This window comes from Orbicella faveolata, unplaced genomic scaffold, assembly GCF_042242905.1.
Source record: "Orbicella faveolata isolate gen_17 unplaced genomic scaffold, um_ofav_v1 contig_46, whole genome shotgun sequence".
Lineage (NCBI taxonomy): Eukaryota > Metazoa > Cnidaria > Anthozoa > Scleractinia > Merulinidae > Orbicella > Orbicella faveolata.
The window spans coordinates 28,600,026-28,615,000 of NW_028301576.1; the positions used below are offsets into that span (position 1 = coordinate 28,600,026).

The 14,975-nt window shown below is 37.6% G+C and overlaps 1 protein-coding gene, 1 long non-coding RNA gene and 1 pseudogene across 3 annotated transcripts in view; 1 reads left to right on the forward strand and 2 right to left on the reverse strand.

The window, feature by feature from the left end:
- Window positions 1–6,788: 6,788 nt before the first annotated feature.
- On the forward strand, window positions 6,789–7,472 carry LOC110064434 (uncharacterized). The gene is made up of 3 exons (XR_016203997.1): window positions 6,789–6,902; window positions 7,230–7,290; window positions 7,433–7,472. It is a non-coding gene; the product is annotated as an uncharacterized LOC110064434 (long non-coding RNA).
- A 4,980-nt stretch (window positions 7,473–12,452) lies between these two features.
- Window positions 12,453–14,137, reverse strand: LOC149099465 (uncharacterized; annotated as a pseudogene). The gene is made up of 2 exons (XR_016203996.1): window positions 14,058–14,137; window positions 12,453–13,865 (listed from the first exon to the last, which is right to left on the reverse strand). The product of XR_016203996.1 is annotated as an uncharacterized LOC149099465 (transcript).
- Window positions 14,138–14,377: 240 nt separating this feature from the next.
- The window catches only part of LOC149099466 (ATP-dependent DNA helicase PIF1-like), a 1,111-nt gene continuing 513 nt past the window's right edge, over window positions 14,378–14,975 (reverse strand). Inside the window, exon 1 of the mRNA XM_089278785.1 lies at window positions 14,378–14,975. This exon is cut by the window's right edge and continues 513 nt beyond it. Within this exon, the coding sequence (XP_089134911.1) occupies window positions 14,378–14,975 (598 nt within the window).

Consider the following 14,975-nt stretch of genomic DNA (forward strand, 5'->3'; position numbering starts at 1 on the left):
AACGAAAATGGGGCAAGCTGGTGAGCCGGCTGGCTAACCTATCCTGTGCACAACGCGGGAGAAGAACCAAAAAAGGGTAATCTCACCTACCCATGCCACGTGGCAAGGAACAAAATCTTGTACCAGAAAACTGAAGCGACGTCCTATGGTACAGGTCACCCCACCCAAAGTGTATACAGGGTATCAAGAGGAGATAAAAATCAGAGTTCATTCCCCATGAATTTCACTATCAATGATGAATGATACCACACAAGACAAAGGAATTTTATATGTTTAACCCTAAACGTACATGTATAATTGTTAACGTTCAAGAAAGGCATAGCATGTCTGAGATCGCTCAAAGTTATTTTCAGAAAAACAAAACAGTTTTTCTGATTGTGGAAGCTTACAGCAGCCCTGCAATTCTTTTTAATTCACTGCATAAGATATACTTCATTATTTATTAATAGTTTTTGCAAATGGAGCTTTTCTTGTAGAGTAATACAAATCGCTGTAAAAATTCATAGATAACTGGCAGTTTTTGCAGTTGCGAAAAATCGCTACTCAAATCTCAGCCAAATACGCACCAAAAAACTCCAGTGTTAATGGACCGTTGCACACTGTATATCAACAAAAGTATAAGTTAATGTTACATAACTTGACTTTTACACTTGGATTGGAACATTTCTTCAAGTAAAAACGCAACTATTCATGGGCTGAATAAACAGGCTAACGTGAGCTGAGCACATCTTCCTACGAACCTACTATTTTTTTCCAAGTTGATTAACCTACCGGCACATTAAACTAAACGCAGAATCCCAGGCTTTACAATTGACACATAACAAAAAAGAAAATAGAACCCTGGTTCAAATGTGACATTACGGCACCCGAACACGTTATTAAAGGTTGCTACATTTTAGTCGTCCTCATCTTTGTTTTTGTATTACAACAAGCTCAGTGATTTAAGTGACGATTGATTAAGACCTGTAAATCCAACCTAGATCCAAGGGTCACCTTCCTTTACCTCCCCTTCAAGGGAGGCAAAGGAAGGAAAGCCTTGGATCACGATTTCTGTAAAGCAATATCAATAAACAAAACTAGATGCAAATGAAGTCAAAATTAGCTTACTCTTCAACTGATAACTAGTGTAGCTCAGTGTGGCAGAATACAAAAGTTTGGAAAGTATAAACTATTTGTAGCTAGTTTAACCAAGTATCCTATAGATGGTCAAATATATACTGTCTGAATGGTATGTACATTTTTTTGCCAGATTTGTAGCAGTGATGGACTTGGAAAAAAGGAAGGTTGTCTGGACGAACGACGTGAAGCCCTTGAGGAAGAGATGCATCTTCTATTTCTATGGCGTTCAGCTCTTGCCGGAATGCAACACTTTCCATAACTTTAGTAACAAAGAAAACACCGACATCCAACACAAGCCAAATTTTGACCAAGCTTCCAAACTCTGGGAGGCCAAATGGGTCATATCCAATATGCAAAAGGTTGTTTTTCCCAGGACTGTACTTGGTGCCCTTTAGAGTTACAGAGTTACACAGCATTATTTCTGCTGCAGCCGGGAAATCTAGTTGATGAAACCGGTCAATTTCACATCATGCAGACTCCTTATCATTCCCCAGAAGACTTTTACTCTTACCAAATATCACATCGCTTCTAAAGAGGGAGCTGGACTCAGCACTACCGTCCACATCGTCATCCACAGTCATATTTTTGGCACATTCAATTTTCTGATGTTTCAATGCCAACGAGAGTGCAATATTCTTAAAATTTTTAATTTTTTTAGATAGGTCTTTAAAATATGCATGTTTGCCCTCAAAACGCATGCACCAACTTCTTATTAATGGCCCAAACTTGAATAGCTGACTTGGAAGGTGGACAAGGAAGTGCTGCTTCGGAATTATTGGGGCGTCAGGAAAAACTCTTTTAAACAAGGCCAAGTGTTCTTTAACGGCAGTTTTTAGGTACAAAATCGTTTCTTGGCAGATAGTGTCAGAAAATGAAATTGCCATTAATTCCAGAAGAGAAGCAAAACACACCCAATGCTCTGTGTCTGTGTCCACTAGTGAACTCAAGATTAAAGGCAAAACCTGTGCCAAAAGCCACATACGAGCGGCGCCTTGGCCCAGATTACTTGAACTTTGCCGTTCCTGGTCAGATTTTTTTTTTATAACACAGGGTTTGTCTTTAATGTGAGAATAGCCATATGGGAAACCTTGAATTCCATTGTTTAAATCCACTAAGGTGAAGTAACCTTTTTCCTTAATATAGAAATTTAGCAAGTATTTCAGTTGGTAAGAAATGACGCCCTCCAGAAAGACGTGCATAACATCTTGAGGTAATTGTTGGCAAACATTAAAATAAGGCGCTTCTTCCAACTTTGACCGACCGTTAACCCAAAAAGCTTTGAATAATATTTTAAAAATTTTGTGGGTGCGTTTTCAATTAACTTTAGCTGTTCTTCATGATCTAGTCCATTCCTTAACGTAAATTCCTCCTCCGTAAAGCACGCATTCATCGTCTCAAAACTTGCCATGCAATGGCGGCACTTTTTTCTTGCTCCACCAACGCTTTCTTTGAAAGCTCCTGCTAGGTGGCTAGCGGGAGTGTCAGCAAGAAAAGCCATAACCGCAACTCAAAGTTGCACGTGCCCATCCAAAACACAAAACGGGTAACCCCTGTTAGAACCAAGTGTTTTCAATTCCCTGACAAGGGGCTCTAAAGTGCTATTCAACCCATAAAATCGCATATAGCTTGTCTAACAGACCGCGAAAAGGTGGATTGAATCCAGTTTAGATCGATACTCCTTTCTTATATTGCCAAGTTGGTAATAAAATAATGTTATCTTGTGTACTTTGTTGGTAAGAGGGTTGCTCAGATTTATGTCGTCAAAGTACAACAAAATTTGCAGGGCGGCCGGGTCATTGCTAGACAATTTGTGGTTTTGAAAAACCGTCCCATCGCAGAAGTTGGTTAGGACATTTTCATTTTGGAAAGTGTCAGGACCATTGAGAACCATAGCCAATATACTCTTTGATCGCAACTGAATTTCCAAAGAGCGAAGGAATGGTATGTAATAAAACACATCCTCCGTCATGAGGATTCTCCTTTTGTTTCCGCTTTTTCTGACGACTCTCCGTCTTCCAAGCACATGTTTTTGAGGTTCCTAAAACAGTGATAATATTCTGAGGGTTATTTTTTTTTAATAGGGATGAGCTAGAACATTTTTCAACAAGTTCTCAAATTAATTTCTGTTCTAAAATTAATGAAACTTGTAACCAGTGGGTCCGCCTTTCTTCTTCGATTTTACCTTCTTGTAGTTGTTGCAACTGGTCATTATTAAATAGGGAGAGCAAAAACTGCAAGTCAGAGTTGAGTTGTAATCAGTGTTGTCAGTTGTTGTAAGACGAAGGTCTTGATCAATAAAACAGTCGAAACAAACAAGTGTTGCAGTGGCAAGCTAATCCCCTACAAAAGCTGCTTTGACAAGGTAATATCTTTAGCTTTTTGCCGATCGTGGGGGTTTTAAATTTTAAGCGATCACCGTCAGAGGTATCCATTTACCTTCCCTTTTCAATATTTAAGGTTGAAGTCTGCCACCGTGCCTACACTTTTCAAGAATAGTTCTCATTTGATTACGCAGGCAAGAAGCTTAAACTGAATTGTGCTATACTTTTAACTAGGGCTGAAAATCAGTAGCTAACTGAGAAAGCTAAACGAGACAATCAATATATTTTTTACCAATTAGTGTACGTTATAAAATCTCACTTACAATAAATGGGATATTGATACCCTCTCTGTTATGGAAAGTTTCCAGATTGGACACCATTACGTCATTGTAATCCAGAACTTCGTCCGAGAACACCGCATCAAAACCAGGGATGTTAGCGCTATCTACTCCACCGTTTGATAAACACTGCTCTGCATTTCTTTTAATTCTGCCCACAGCACCTTGGAAAAGCTTTTTGATCATGGTGGCAATTTGTTGAACACACGTTTGAGTAAGCTTGTTTTCCTCCTTTATTTTGAAAAGGAACTTAGACAGGTTATCTCCTTCGAGCTCGTCCGCAGTACTTTCAGTCAGTGTGTCCTCTATAGCTAAATCATCATTGTCGTCATTAACTGAGATGTCGTCATTGCTACAGTCATCATTCTCCAAATCCAGTGTTTCCTCGACAATTTGATGATCTATGGAAAAGAGAACGTTTTCAGAATAGTTCTGACAACAGCCTTGTAACAAAATATTAACGCTAGGAGGCAGTTAGTTTTTCATGTTGAGAAGTTATGATATTTCTATGTTCGTTGTTGAGATTGTTGGTTTGAGATCAGTTCCTCGTATACAATCGAAGTTCTCGGAGCTACTACAGAATTTAAAAGTTGTAACAGGTCTTCACTTACGCTGTTCGCAAATGCAAAGTTTATTTGCAATTAGAGTTTGGATTTCACGACTGTTTGAGCGATATTCAACTTTTGTTCAAGATATAATGGGAGGCTCTCTCTATGTATATCCCTAATTTAAAAAAAAAACTCTCTTTAAAGTAGGCACTGCTGGGTTGTATTGCTTGACAAAAGGTAATGTTCTTGAGCGTTTTTCCCTTCCGTTGAAGAGTCGACTTTCCCTCTTGGAATTTCACTTGAGAAAGGACTTTATTTATCAGAATATCTAAAGAACCTCTTTAAGTGTTGGTATGATTGAAACTGAACCCATTTATATCCTCTATTCTTAGCACGTAATCTCTTTGCTGACGTAAGTGTTGCTCCATGTATTGGGATGAACAATAAAACGCGATTTTCACTCAAGTTCCCTTAGTTTGCCTTTGTTTCTTTCCAGGCTACTGTGGTAGAATTTCCTGGCAGTTTACGCTGTGGTTATCAGGTTGCTTATGCTTATTTTGATATCTTTGAACTCTGGATCGGGCCTGATCTTCGCCCATGCACTGTATCTCTGTGTTTTGGGGTAAGTGTTATTGACTTGATGTTCTTGCAGCCGGGTTTTCGAAGGGGGTGGAGGAGGGGAAGAAAGCAGTGTGCACTAATGGAGGTATGCACGATATGTTTTCTCGCATATTATTTGTTTCAGAAAACCTTGTGCTCTCCTAGTGGTACTACTATTCTGTTTGCCTATCTTTAGTGTCAAATTATGAACACCCAGTTTGTAAATAAATCTTTTTAATCTACAACGTAAATGAAGTCGTCCCGTTATTTTCAATTTCTTTCTTTTTTTCGAACTTCTGGAAACTCGAGCACGAGGTAACTAAATAAGGTTCTTGATACATAAAAGGTTTCGAATTTGTGTTCGTTTTGAAACATGAGGTATAAGAATTCCGTAAAGGGCGTATTGTCTTAGCCCACACCCCACTCCCCAACACAGACACACACACGCACTCTTCAATTATATACCGTAAAATCCCACGTTTAAGCCCCCTCCCTGGATATAAACCCTTCTGTTTGCTAACAAAGGTATTATTCCCATTTAATGTATAAGTGCGTTCCTTTTGTGATTCATACCTGAATCATCTTCTACATGGAAAGCTGCTGCATTCACTGTGAATATCGGTTCACCTTCTGTTTCAGATGGCCTGCGGCAATTGGAGAAAACAATGTGTATTCCCGAGGCATGTCGCACGAAGGATTTAACATTACTATATTCTCTTTCGCATCCATTTAGGTTACACCTTATTGTAAATGATGTATCGTTAGCATGTCTGGAACTGTAGTGCGAGAGTAAAAAAGAAAAGAGCAGGCATGTAAAGCCACAAATAGCACAATTCCACGCCATGCTTTTCCTTGCAAATGTTCATTCACACACAAATATTCACAACCACAAGGCGAAAGCAAAGTCTCAGAATCATTAGCCAATAATATTACACAATTCCACGTGAAACAGTGCTTACCACGTGAAACGTGGCAAAGTGACCAATAGAATCGATTTGGTAACCTGTTAAAAATAGTTAGCCAATCAGATTGACACGGTTCACGTGCCATCTCTGAATGAGCTGCAAGTTTGGGAGCGTTGGCTCCACTTCATCTCCAAGTTGCGAGCAGTGAATTTGTGCGGCTGTTTAATAGTCGGCGATATGGCTTCATACATTCAAAATTATGATTCTGATACTTTGGTGGAATGGTTAATATTAAATGGAATTCCAGAAAACATCTGTGCTGTTATCAAAGGCAAGTCTCATTCATTTTATTACATACTGAATGGAAGAAAACTCTGTCGGCATTGGCTACACATTAAGCTGAATCAAGTCAACAAAATATAGCGCATAAAAGAAAGAACTTAAAGTAGAGAAATCGACTTGGATGTAACTTCTTAACAGAAACAGATTTTTTTTTAATTATACGTTCAGAAACTTCCTGATGATAGACCGTGCCCTACTCAAGCACATGTTTACGTGATTCCACGCGCGTAAACCACATGCATCGGTTACATGTTCAAGTAAAAATTAACAAGTTGCTGTGTAGTTTTAAAACTATGCACTTTTTTTAATCTATGCTTATTCTAATTCGAGAAGCCTATTATCAGTGCACCTTGTTTATAAGTATGAAAATGAGAGTATTTCTTGATAAAATATTTTTCGGCGAAGTTGCGCGAACTTGCAAGCCGCGTGCCCAGTGTAGCACAGGTTGCAATGTGTCACGATAAATTTGCATCAGATGACTGACTAAATTGCATCGTCAATACACTTTTCACATTGAATGTCTCCTGTGAGTGCAGTACAAAAATCTTGTTCCTCCTTTTCCATGGTCTTATCTCTTAATATAATTTCAGCTACTTTTTCACTGTGACAGGTAGTAAAATGGATGGAGAAATGTTTCTTGATTTGAGACGGGCTGACTTACAAGATCTTTTTCCAAGCGTGGAGGAATTTTCTTTTAGAAAGAAAATTTTTGACTTTTTGGAAGATGTGGTAAGATTGCACAACATGTAACGTATATTATGATTTGAGGTGGCTCACTGTAACAAAGACCTTTCTGTCTTTGGCCTTCGATCAAAAATTCACCAATGATGTTGAGGAAGAATTTTCCATAACAAAATGAGAGGGGAAATATTCTTGAATTTCAGGGCCCATGAAAGGGATGGGGGTGGGGGGAGGGGTTAAAAGAGAGGGGGAGGCTAAATACCACTGCAGTATGACTTTTGACAATTGCAATGGAATACCAAAGACAAGAATAACATTAAAATTAGCAATGAAATGATTAATACTCTTTTAATACAGAATTGTTTACCTTTATAGAAATCAGGAGAGTTCTGCCATCCCTGTAAGAAAAGGAGAATCAGCAGGAGCATCAAATAAGGTAAAAGGGGGGGGGGTAAAAGACAGGGAGAGGGTAAATACTGCCATAATATGACTATTGACCATTGAAATGGAATACCAATTTAATTGACATTAAAATCAGCTATGAAATTATTGATACGCAGCATTGTTTACCTTTACAGAAATCAGGAGCCACTACCATCCCTGTAAGAAAAGGAGAATCAGCAGGAGCATCACATACGGTACAGTTGATATATGTATATGCACTGTGAAGTCTGCTCTCTATATTTTGATTTATGAATGGTTAAAACAACTTGTTAAAAAGAAAATCTACCACACCAATCAAATAATCTTTAAAACCCCAAATCACTAACAATGTATGACAAATGTTTAAATCTGCTACATCCTTATTATAAGAAAGGGCTGAATGAACTAATGAGACATCAACAAGTATGATGAGACCAATAATTCCACAATGTGAAGAAATTATTGTTGCCCTAGACTGCATAATGTAAAGTCATTCCAGCTGTCAATTTAGCTGTTGATTACCAATGGAACTACATGGTCAATAAACCAGGATTCTGTCGAGGAACATGAAATACTGTAACTTGCAATTATACCAAACTTATTTTCTGGTTTTCAATAAATCATAAATTTCACTCTACACAGTACAGCAAGAACTTGTAGGCTGTGTTATGTTTTATACATTTAATTTGTTGAACACATTAGTCACCCTTGTGACAAAATTCCACTGACAGAAGTAAACATCTGACTATGCATTGCATAATATAAAATCAAAATTTATTTCCGATATGCATACATGTAACTTAAATATGTTACATTAAATTAACAGGATTTCAGCAAACAAGAATCAGAATCTTTTAATTTCGAATCATGGGTTTCGAAACAAATCCAGAGGTGTGATGAAATCGTAATGTCGAGTCAGGAGGACATTGTCGACTCAGACGAAACATATGATTCTGACCAAACATATGATACTGAAGTCGAGGTACATCCACCTACCATCCAAAATTAATATTTCAATGTATCTTAAGGCAAATTGCTAATGTACAGTGCGTACATGTACATGCACACGGTAGTTTTAAGGTCATACATGTATGTAGTAGCTGGTAAGAACAATTCATAAGCATGCAGATCAGAAGTTATTATCCAAGCATTCTGTACACCCTCTTTACTTTTCACCAATACCACCCCTCTTTAGACATGTAGACCAAAATTCACAAACTTAGTGACATTATATCTGGAGATTTAGGCCAAAAAATGCATTTTTTAGACTTTTTGACATTTCCAGCATGGGTAAGAGCTAAATTAGCTCCAATCTACTCAAAAAGGCATTTGCAACATGAAAGCATGCCTATCTTTCCACTAAGCATCGTGTCAGTTTATCATGACATTTTTGAGTTGGCATGTGTACGAAATCAAAGTTTTTTTGACAAGGAAGTGACCTACATCTTTAGGCCTCTGGGTTCTGTTATTTTTTTCTTTTTTTTCTTTTGTTATCTTTTGGCATACTAAAACAAAAAAATTAATGTTAATATTTGTTTGCAGGTTGAAATGATGAGAGATTTCATTGATCTTGATAGTTCTGGTGAAGAGGTATTATAATACGGAACATCTTTTTTCACCTGGTTTATAGACTGTAAATGATCAATTTAAAGTCAATCATAGCTTTTTAATATTTCTGTTGTGATATTAGCACAAGGATTCTTGATATTCAAAAAGTAAAGAGCAGGGTTTTCCTGCACTTTCCCAGTTTGGTGTTTTGGGCTATCAATTTCCTTTCCACACAGCGAAGGATGTGAATATCGACAATCAAATTGTATCGCCTACATAAACTGCACATTGCTGAATGTCAGTTCGATTATTTCACATAATATTTATTACTGTCAGCAACAGGTTGTGTTTACTAAGTGTTCAATGCTGTTTACAATAAAAAAAAACAAACCTTCCCTTGCAGCAAGCATGCAGTATATCCATTTTGGATGACACCAAGTTTCCACCAGCAGCTGCACCAACAACCTCTTCCTCCCCAAAGGATAAAGTTTACGAAACGTTCAAATTTCCCATACCAACAGAACTCCAAAGAAGTAAAGGCAAGCCTGCTGAGAACATAGTCCACAAGTTCATCAGAGACTGTGTGGCCTGTCTTCAAGCTTTATATGGGAACAACACACTGGACGCATCAGTATTAACAGCTGCGGCAACAAAAATTTGTGACTGTGTCCCCATCCTGAAGGACAAAAGGCCACCATCATTCTACAATGATAAGAACTTTCCATACTGGGTTAAGTAACATCCTGCAATATATAAAAATAATTAAGAGTGCCTGCCTGTAAAAAATCAGACGAATTCTTAATTTCGCGGCAAGGGTCGAAAATTCGATTTCGCTCATATTCCTATGGTAGATAGGCTAGGACATGACAAAAACTACTGGATAGTTTTTTTGGCAAAATATCCTTTTATTTCACAGAAATATGCAAATTACCAAAGTCCATTAAAATCGTCATTTGACGCACCATTTTATTAAACAAGTTTGAGAGCCTCGCATGCAAAACCACATCATTCTTCCGTCTTTAAAACACTCAAATATTTTTGTGCAATGTTTAATTGTGTACTGGGTTGATTTTAGGGAATGTTGCGGTTTTTGTTGGGTACAAAATAATTAAATTTCGAAGACATGTATTTCATTCACTTAAAAGCACTTTGTAAAAATAAGTGATTTTCACCATGTGCGAAACCTTGAAATGGATTAAGCTTCTGGTGGTTGAATCGCAGAAGGATGGTCTACAGACTCCTGTAAAAATTTCTTTGGGCAAATGACTGTGAGCGACGCGAGAGCTTTTCAAAGTACGTTAAAGATGAAGATATTTGACCATCCGTCTTCAAATTTCAATTTACGGGTTAGACATATATTTTAGCAAGCGCCACATGTCCTGAGCTATATTAAGTTGAAACAGACACAGAGCTGATAATTTCGAAATGTTCTAACCTTATTTGCTGTAAAAGGCAGGTCCAAAAGCCGATTTGATGTGTTTGTCACCATTCGTCGCACTTAAAGCAGAAGTTTGCTTTTGTTTACACAATGTCCGATGTACATCGCCAACTGTCAACTTATCTCATGGTCTAATACCATGAATCTATGACCCTCTTTCGACACATATGATCACCACTGCATCTAAGCCAAAAACAGCTAAGTGATTTGTAGATAGTTGCTTGCTTTGCACAACACCAAAATATTACGTTTGATCATCATTTGATCTCTTGCTGCTTGAATCCTTGCTTGCAGCGGTTCCTTGTTTGTTCGTCATGCAATGCTGTCATCCCATTTTAGGGGGTAAGGGTAGGACAATTTCTATCCTAATATGTAAGGCTCCGTAAGGCTTGGAACCACAGGGAGCACACAATCTTGTTGAGTAGGAAGAGATTAAATTAAGCAATGAAAAGAATGAATAGTTAACCATTGCCCATGTTGTCATCTTTTACTAGACAATCGCCACCTACACGCCCCTCATAAATACTGTAATGCTAAACTCGTACCTAGGTCTTTTTGTGCTGTGCAATGATTTTTGGTTTACCTACAATACAGTGGGCTACCCTCAGGGAAATGGGAGGTGGCCACTTAATAGGGTTGACCGCTTAATAGAGGTTGTTGTACCTTGAATGTTTTTTCACCACCAGGTTATAAATTTCTTAGTGAACATGGAGTCAATTCAAGACAAACATTTTAGACCCAGGGCCAGTTATTGGGAGCAGGGAAAAGTCTAAATGGGTGAGAAAAAAGTTCGGGCGAAGACCCGTTTACACTTTTTCCCCGCCCCCACTAACTGCCCCTGGGTCTCCGAGAATAACGTCTATCATAATTGTCTTGAATTGACTCCATGCTTACTAAGAAATTTAGCTAAATTTATAACCCGATAGTGAAAAAATATTCAAGGTACACCAACCTCTATTAAGCGGCCAACCCCTATTAAGCGGCCACCTCCCATTTCCCCGAGGGTAGCCAACTGTATTATATGAAGAAGCTAGTCATAAAAGGGGATAAGTGATGATTTTGGTTGTTTTTTTTTTGCTCCAAATTAGCTGAAATTTTGCATGTGGACTTCATTTCAGCTGAAAGTATTGCCCTGTATTTTTTTTTTCGCTGGGTTGCTCTTCGTTTTTGAGAAATAACGTATGCAAAAAAAAACACTTTTCCTAGCGGCATCTTTTTGTCGAACGCGAAACAAAAGAAACCTTTTGTTTTGCTGGACAATGAAATCAACGAAGCGTCACATTAGCCGCTCGTTGTTCGCGCCGATACAAGTATCCCATTCATAAGAAAATGCTCACTTATTCATATTGTCGTGTTAGTACAGGCGATTAAAGTGCTACGGCGGATCGAGAGCAGGTACATTTGTAGTGAGTTGAGTTCGACACGACGCCGGCCCCTCATTTTTTGTTGTTTTTTTGTTTGTTTGTTTTTTTTGTTGATTTCTCCTCTTCTTTTTGAAACCAAAACATTAAAATAACCCGTACAGTCGTCGCTGCTAGTGCTAAAATAAACCGTTTGAGTTCGCATCGAAATACACCTTCGATTAATAACGTTCGGTGTGTATCGAAAGATTCACCCATTTATCGATGCTGCCGTCGATAAACTTCTCGAGCTCTCTTTTTAAAGTGTAGTTTGAACATTTGAGCGTGAAGCGTTTTCAAAATGCGAATATCAGTGACGCTAGTTGTTTGAGCCGATACAAATATTATATTTATAAAATTAACCTAGTTTGGTTACGTTGTCTCCTTAGCACAGTCGATTAAAGCGCTGTGCGTCGCGTAAGACAACATTTTGTCATGACACAAAACATCAGCCCCTTTTTTCCCTGTTAATTTCTCCTCTTCTTTTTGAAACCAAAATATTAAAATAGCCCTTACTATCGATGCTGCTAGTGCATCGAAATACATCTTCGATTAATAAAGTTCCTTGTGTATCGAAAGATTCGCCCATTTATCTATGCCGTCATCGATAAACTCTTCAACGTTTTTTTTTGAGTGAAGTTTTCAAAAAGCGAATTCAATGAAATAAAATCAGTCACCCCTAGCTATTTAAGCCTATACAAGTATTATATTTACAAAACTAGGAGTTTTCAATGAGAAGTGAGTGCTGCCATTAGTAGCGTGTTTGTATGTCAATATGACAATGGGAACTGCAACAAAAATATAACTTATTTTATTTCTTAAACAACATGGTTACATGTACTTTGAACCTATAAATGCTTGTAAGAGTAAAAAGGAACATATTCGTTTATTTCAACGCAACATGTAATGAACAGTGTTGTTTTGTATAGGTGAACTGTACTGTTTTGTATAGGTCAATATGCAATGAACAACGGGCCTTATCGTCTATAGGTGAACTAATCAGGACTATATATTTGGTCTGACAGTTTAAGTTACTTTCTTATTGTAGGTAAATACAATGTTTTTTTCAAGGCTAGTAACAGCTTGGTGTTGATCTTTAGAAGGATGAGTGACACTGCCTAACGCAACATGTAATGAACAAAGGGCCTTATCATGTATAGGTCAACTATAGCTTGTCAAGATGGAAATTGACTATATATTTGGTCGGACAATTTGGGTTACTGCTTTGGTACGCTTATTGTAGGTAACTACAATGTTGTTTAAGGCCAGTAACAGTTTAACAAAGTCATGCTTAGAAGGATCAGTCAGACCCTCTGTGTTAAACAATTGCGAGATGACTTTGTTAAAAAGTGTAAGAGACAACTTTTCCTTCTTTGGTGTGGTTAGCAAAAATACTTGAGCATAATACTGACTGGGACAAAAGTCTTTCATCTGTTGCATATTACAATTACTACAAGTAATAATGTCTGAGTTGTCATCATGTTCGATCTTCTTATTACATTTTATACAGGCCACGTATGTGGATGTTGAAATTACACCTGCTAGATCCTTCCACAGTTGCAGTGATAGAATCATCAGTTAATCTCGGTGCTAAAGCTAAAATATCAGTATGTGGCTCTGTTTGCTTAATGGCAGTGCCACTTTTGGCAGTATTTATGTATAGTTGCTTAGTAAGGGCATCTTTCTTTACTCGTACATTCTCAAAAATGTATGTCATGCCTTCTTCTACTTGCTCACAAAATTTCTCCCAAAATACTATCTTAGAGTAACCTTTTGTGTCTACAATTTGCCCCTCTAGCATTTTTAAAGTTCCTCTACTTGTCTGGAGTATTTTAGGTTCTAGTAGAGAAGTAACCTTTGCTTTGACTGTTATCAGTTGACCTGCAGCAATGGTTTTCAGCATTCCTAGGTCGAAGTTGCTGGGGATGTCAACTTTTGGAAATGGTGATGCTGTAAGCTGTTGGACTTCGACATTAGCACTCATAAGCAAGTCATCTGTGTTGCTCTTTTGGTCTATGCGAAATCTTTTTATTTTCACAGGGCTGCCACCATCTTGTACTGACTGGAAAAGGTCTCTCTTGGCAGGGGCAAAACAAACTCCTCTTAAGTATTTTTCTTTTGACTGTACTTGAAAGTCGAAGAAGTTGCCTTCTTTTATGGGAGATACATTGTGTATGTAACCAATTATTTGATCAGGTTTCTCTGCAATGAAATAAAAACAACTTAAGCATCATTTCATTTTTTTGCTAAGTATTAAGTTAACGGTTAGCTGCGTTTAGTTAAGTGTGTGGAGAAAACCTTTAATAATTCAATGTGTTGCAAATGAAATATAATAAATTATTAAATTGTTACTGTGAAGTGTGTTTTTATTTTAGATGATTTGTCCTGGCTTACCTTCACTGCTTGTTGCTTCAGGATTTTTCTGGTCCATTGCTGTAGTCTGTCTGTACTCTGATGAGGTACAGGAAAAGAAATAAAACAAGCTGAAAATAAGCTGTTGCCAAACTTACTGTTAAGTGTATATAATATCACTTACTGTAATTGCTTTTCTAGAAATTAGTTTTGTTTTTTACTGCTAAATGTTAAAACAATTCACATTTTGAAGATGTTTACTTGTATGTTTGTTTGTATTGGTGAATATGATCACCTTTTTCTTGTTTGTTGAAAGACACTTTACTGCTTATTCAAGTTGATTATAGAACCGATGAGTTCATTCAATGATTAAATGCAGCGGCTGTGGTTTCTGCCAAATAGTCTAGCCTTTCTTCCTCTTCTTGTCTGAATTTTAAGTTTCTAGAAGACTTCAAAGCTGATAATCTTTCAAAAGTCATGGGTTCAATAACACAAGATGAAAGATTTTGAACTCTGCTAAGTGCAACATAAGTTATACCAGGTGATTTTTCGGTTTTACCAATATCTATCCAAGCTTTTGGTAGGGTGAGACCTTGACTCTTGTGAATTGTAAGAGCCCAAGCAAGTCTAAGTGGTAGTTGTTGCCTCTCATGTAAACTATTGCCTGACTGTAACGAAACTGTCACAGGGCATATGGGAACACACGAAGGGTAAGAATCTATGAAAGCAGGACCTCTATAGTTATCAAATTCAATAATAACAGCAACAGGTAAGTTTGGTGGGCAATGATTATTGTCATAAATGATATGACGTAGTGTTCCTATGACTCCATTACAGAGACCAACATGTGACCATAGATTCATAGTCAACATGACTTTCGCTGTCTTCGCTAAAAATACTACTGGTTCCAGTCCGGACATGTCATCTGGGCTGGCATTTTTAGCAAGAGAAGATGAATGG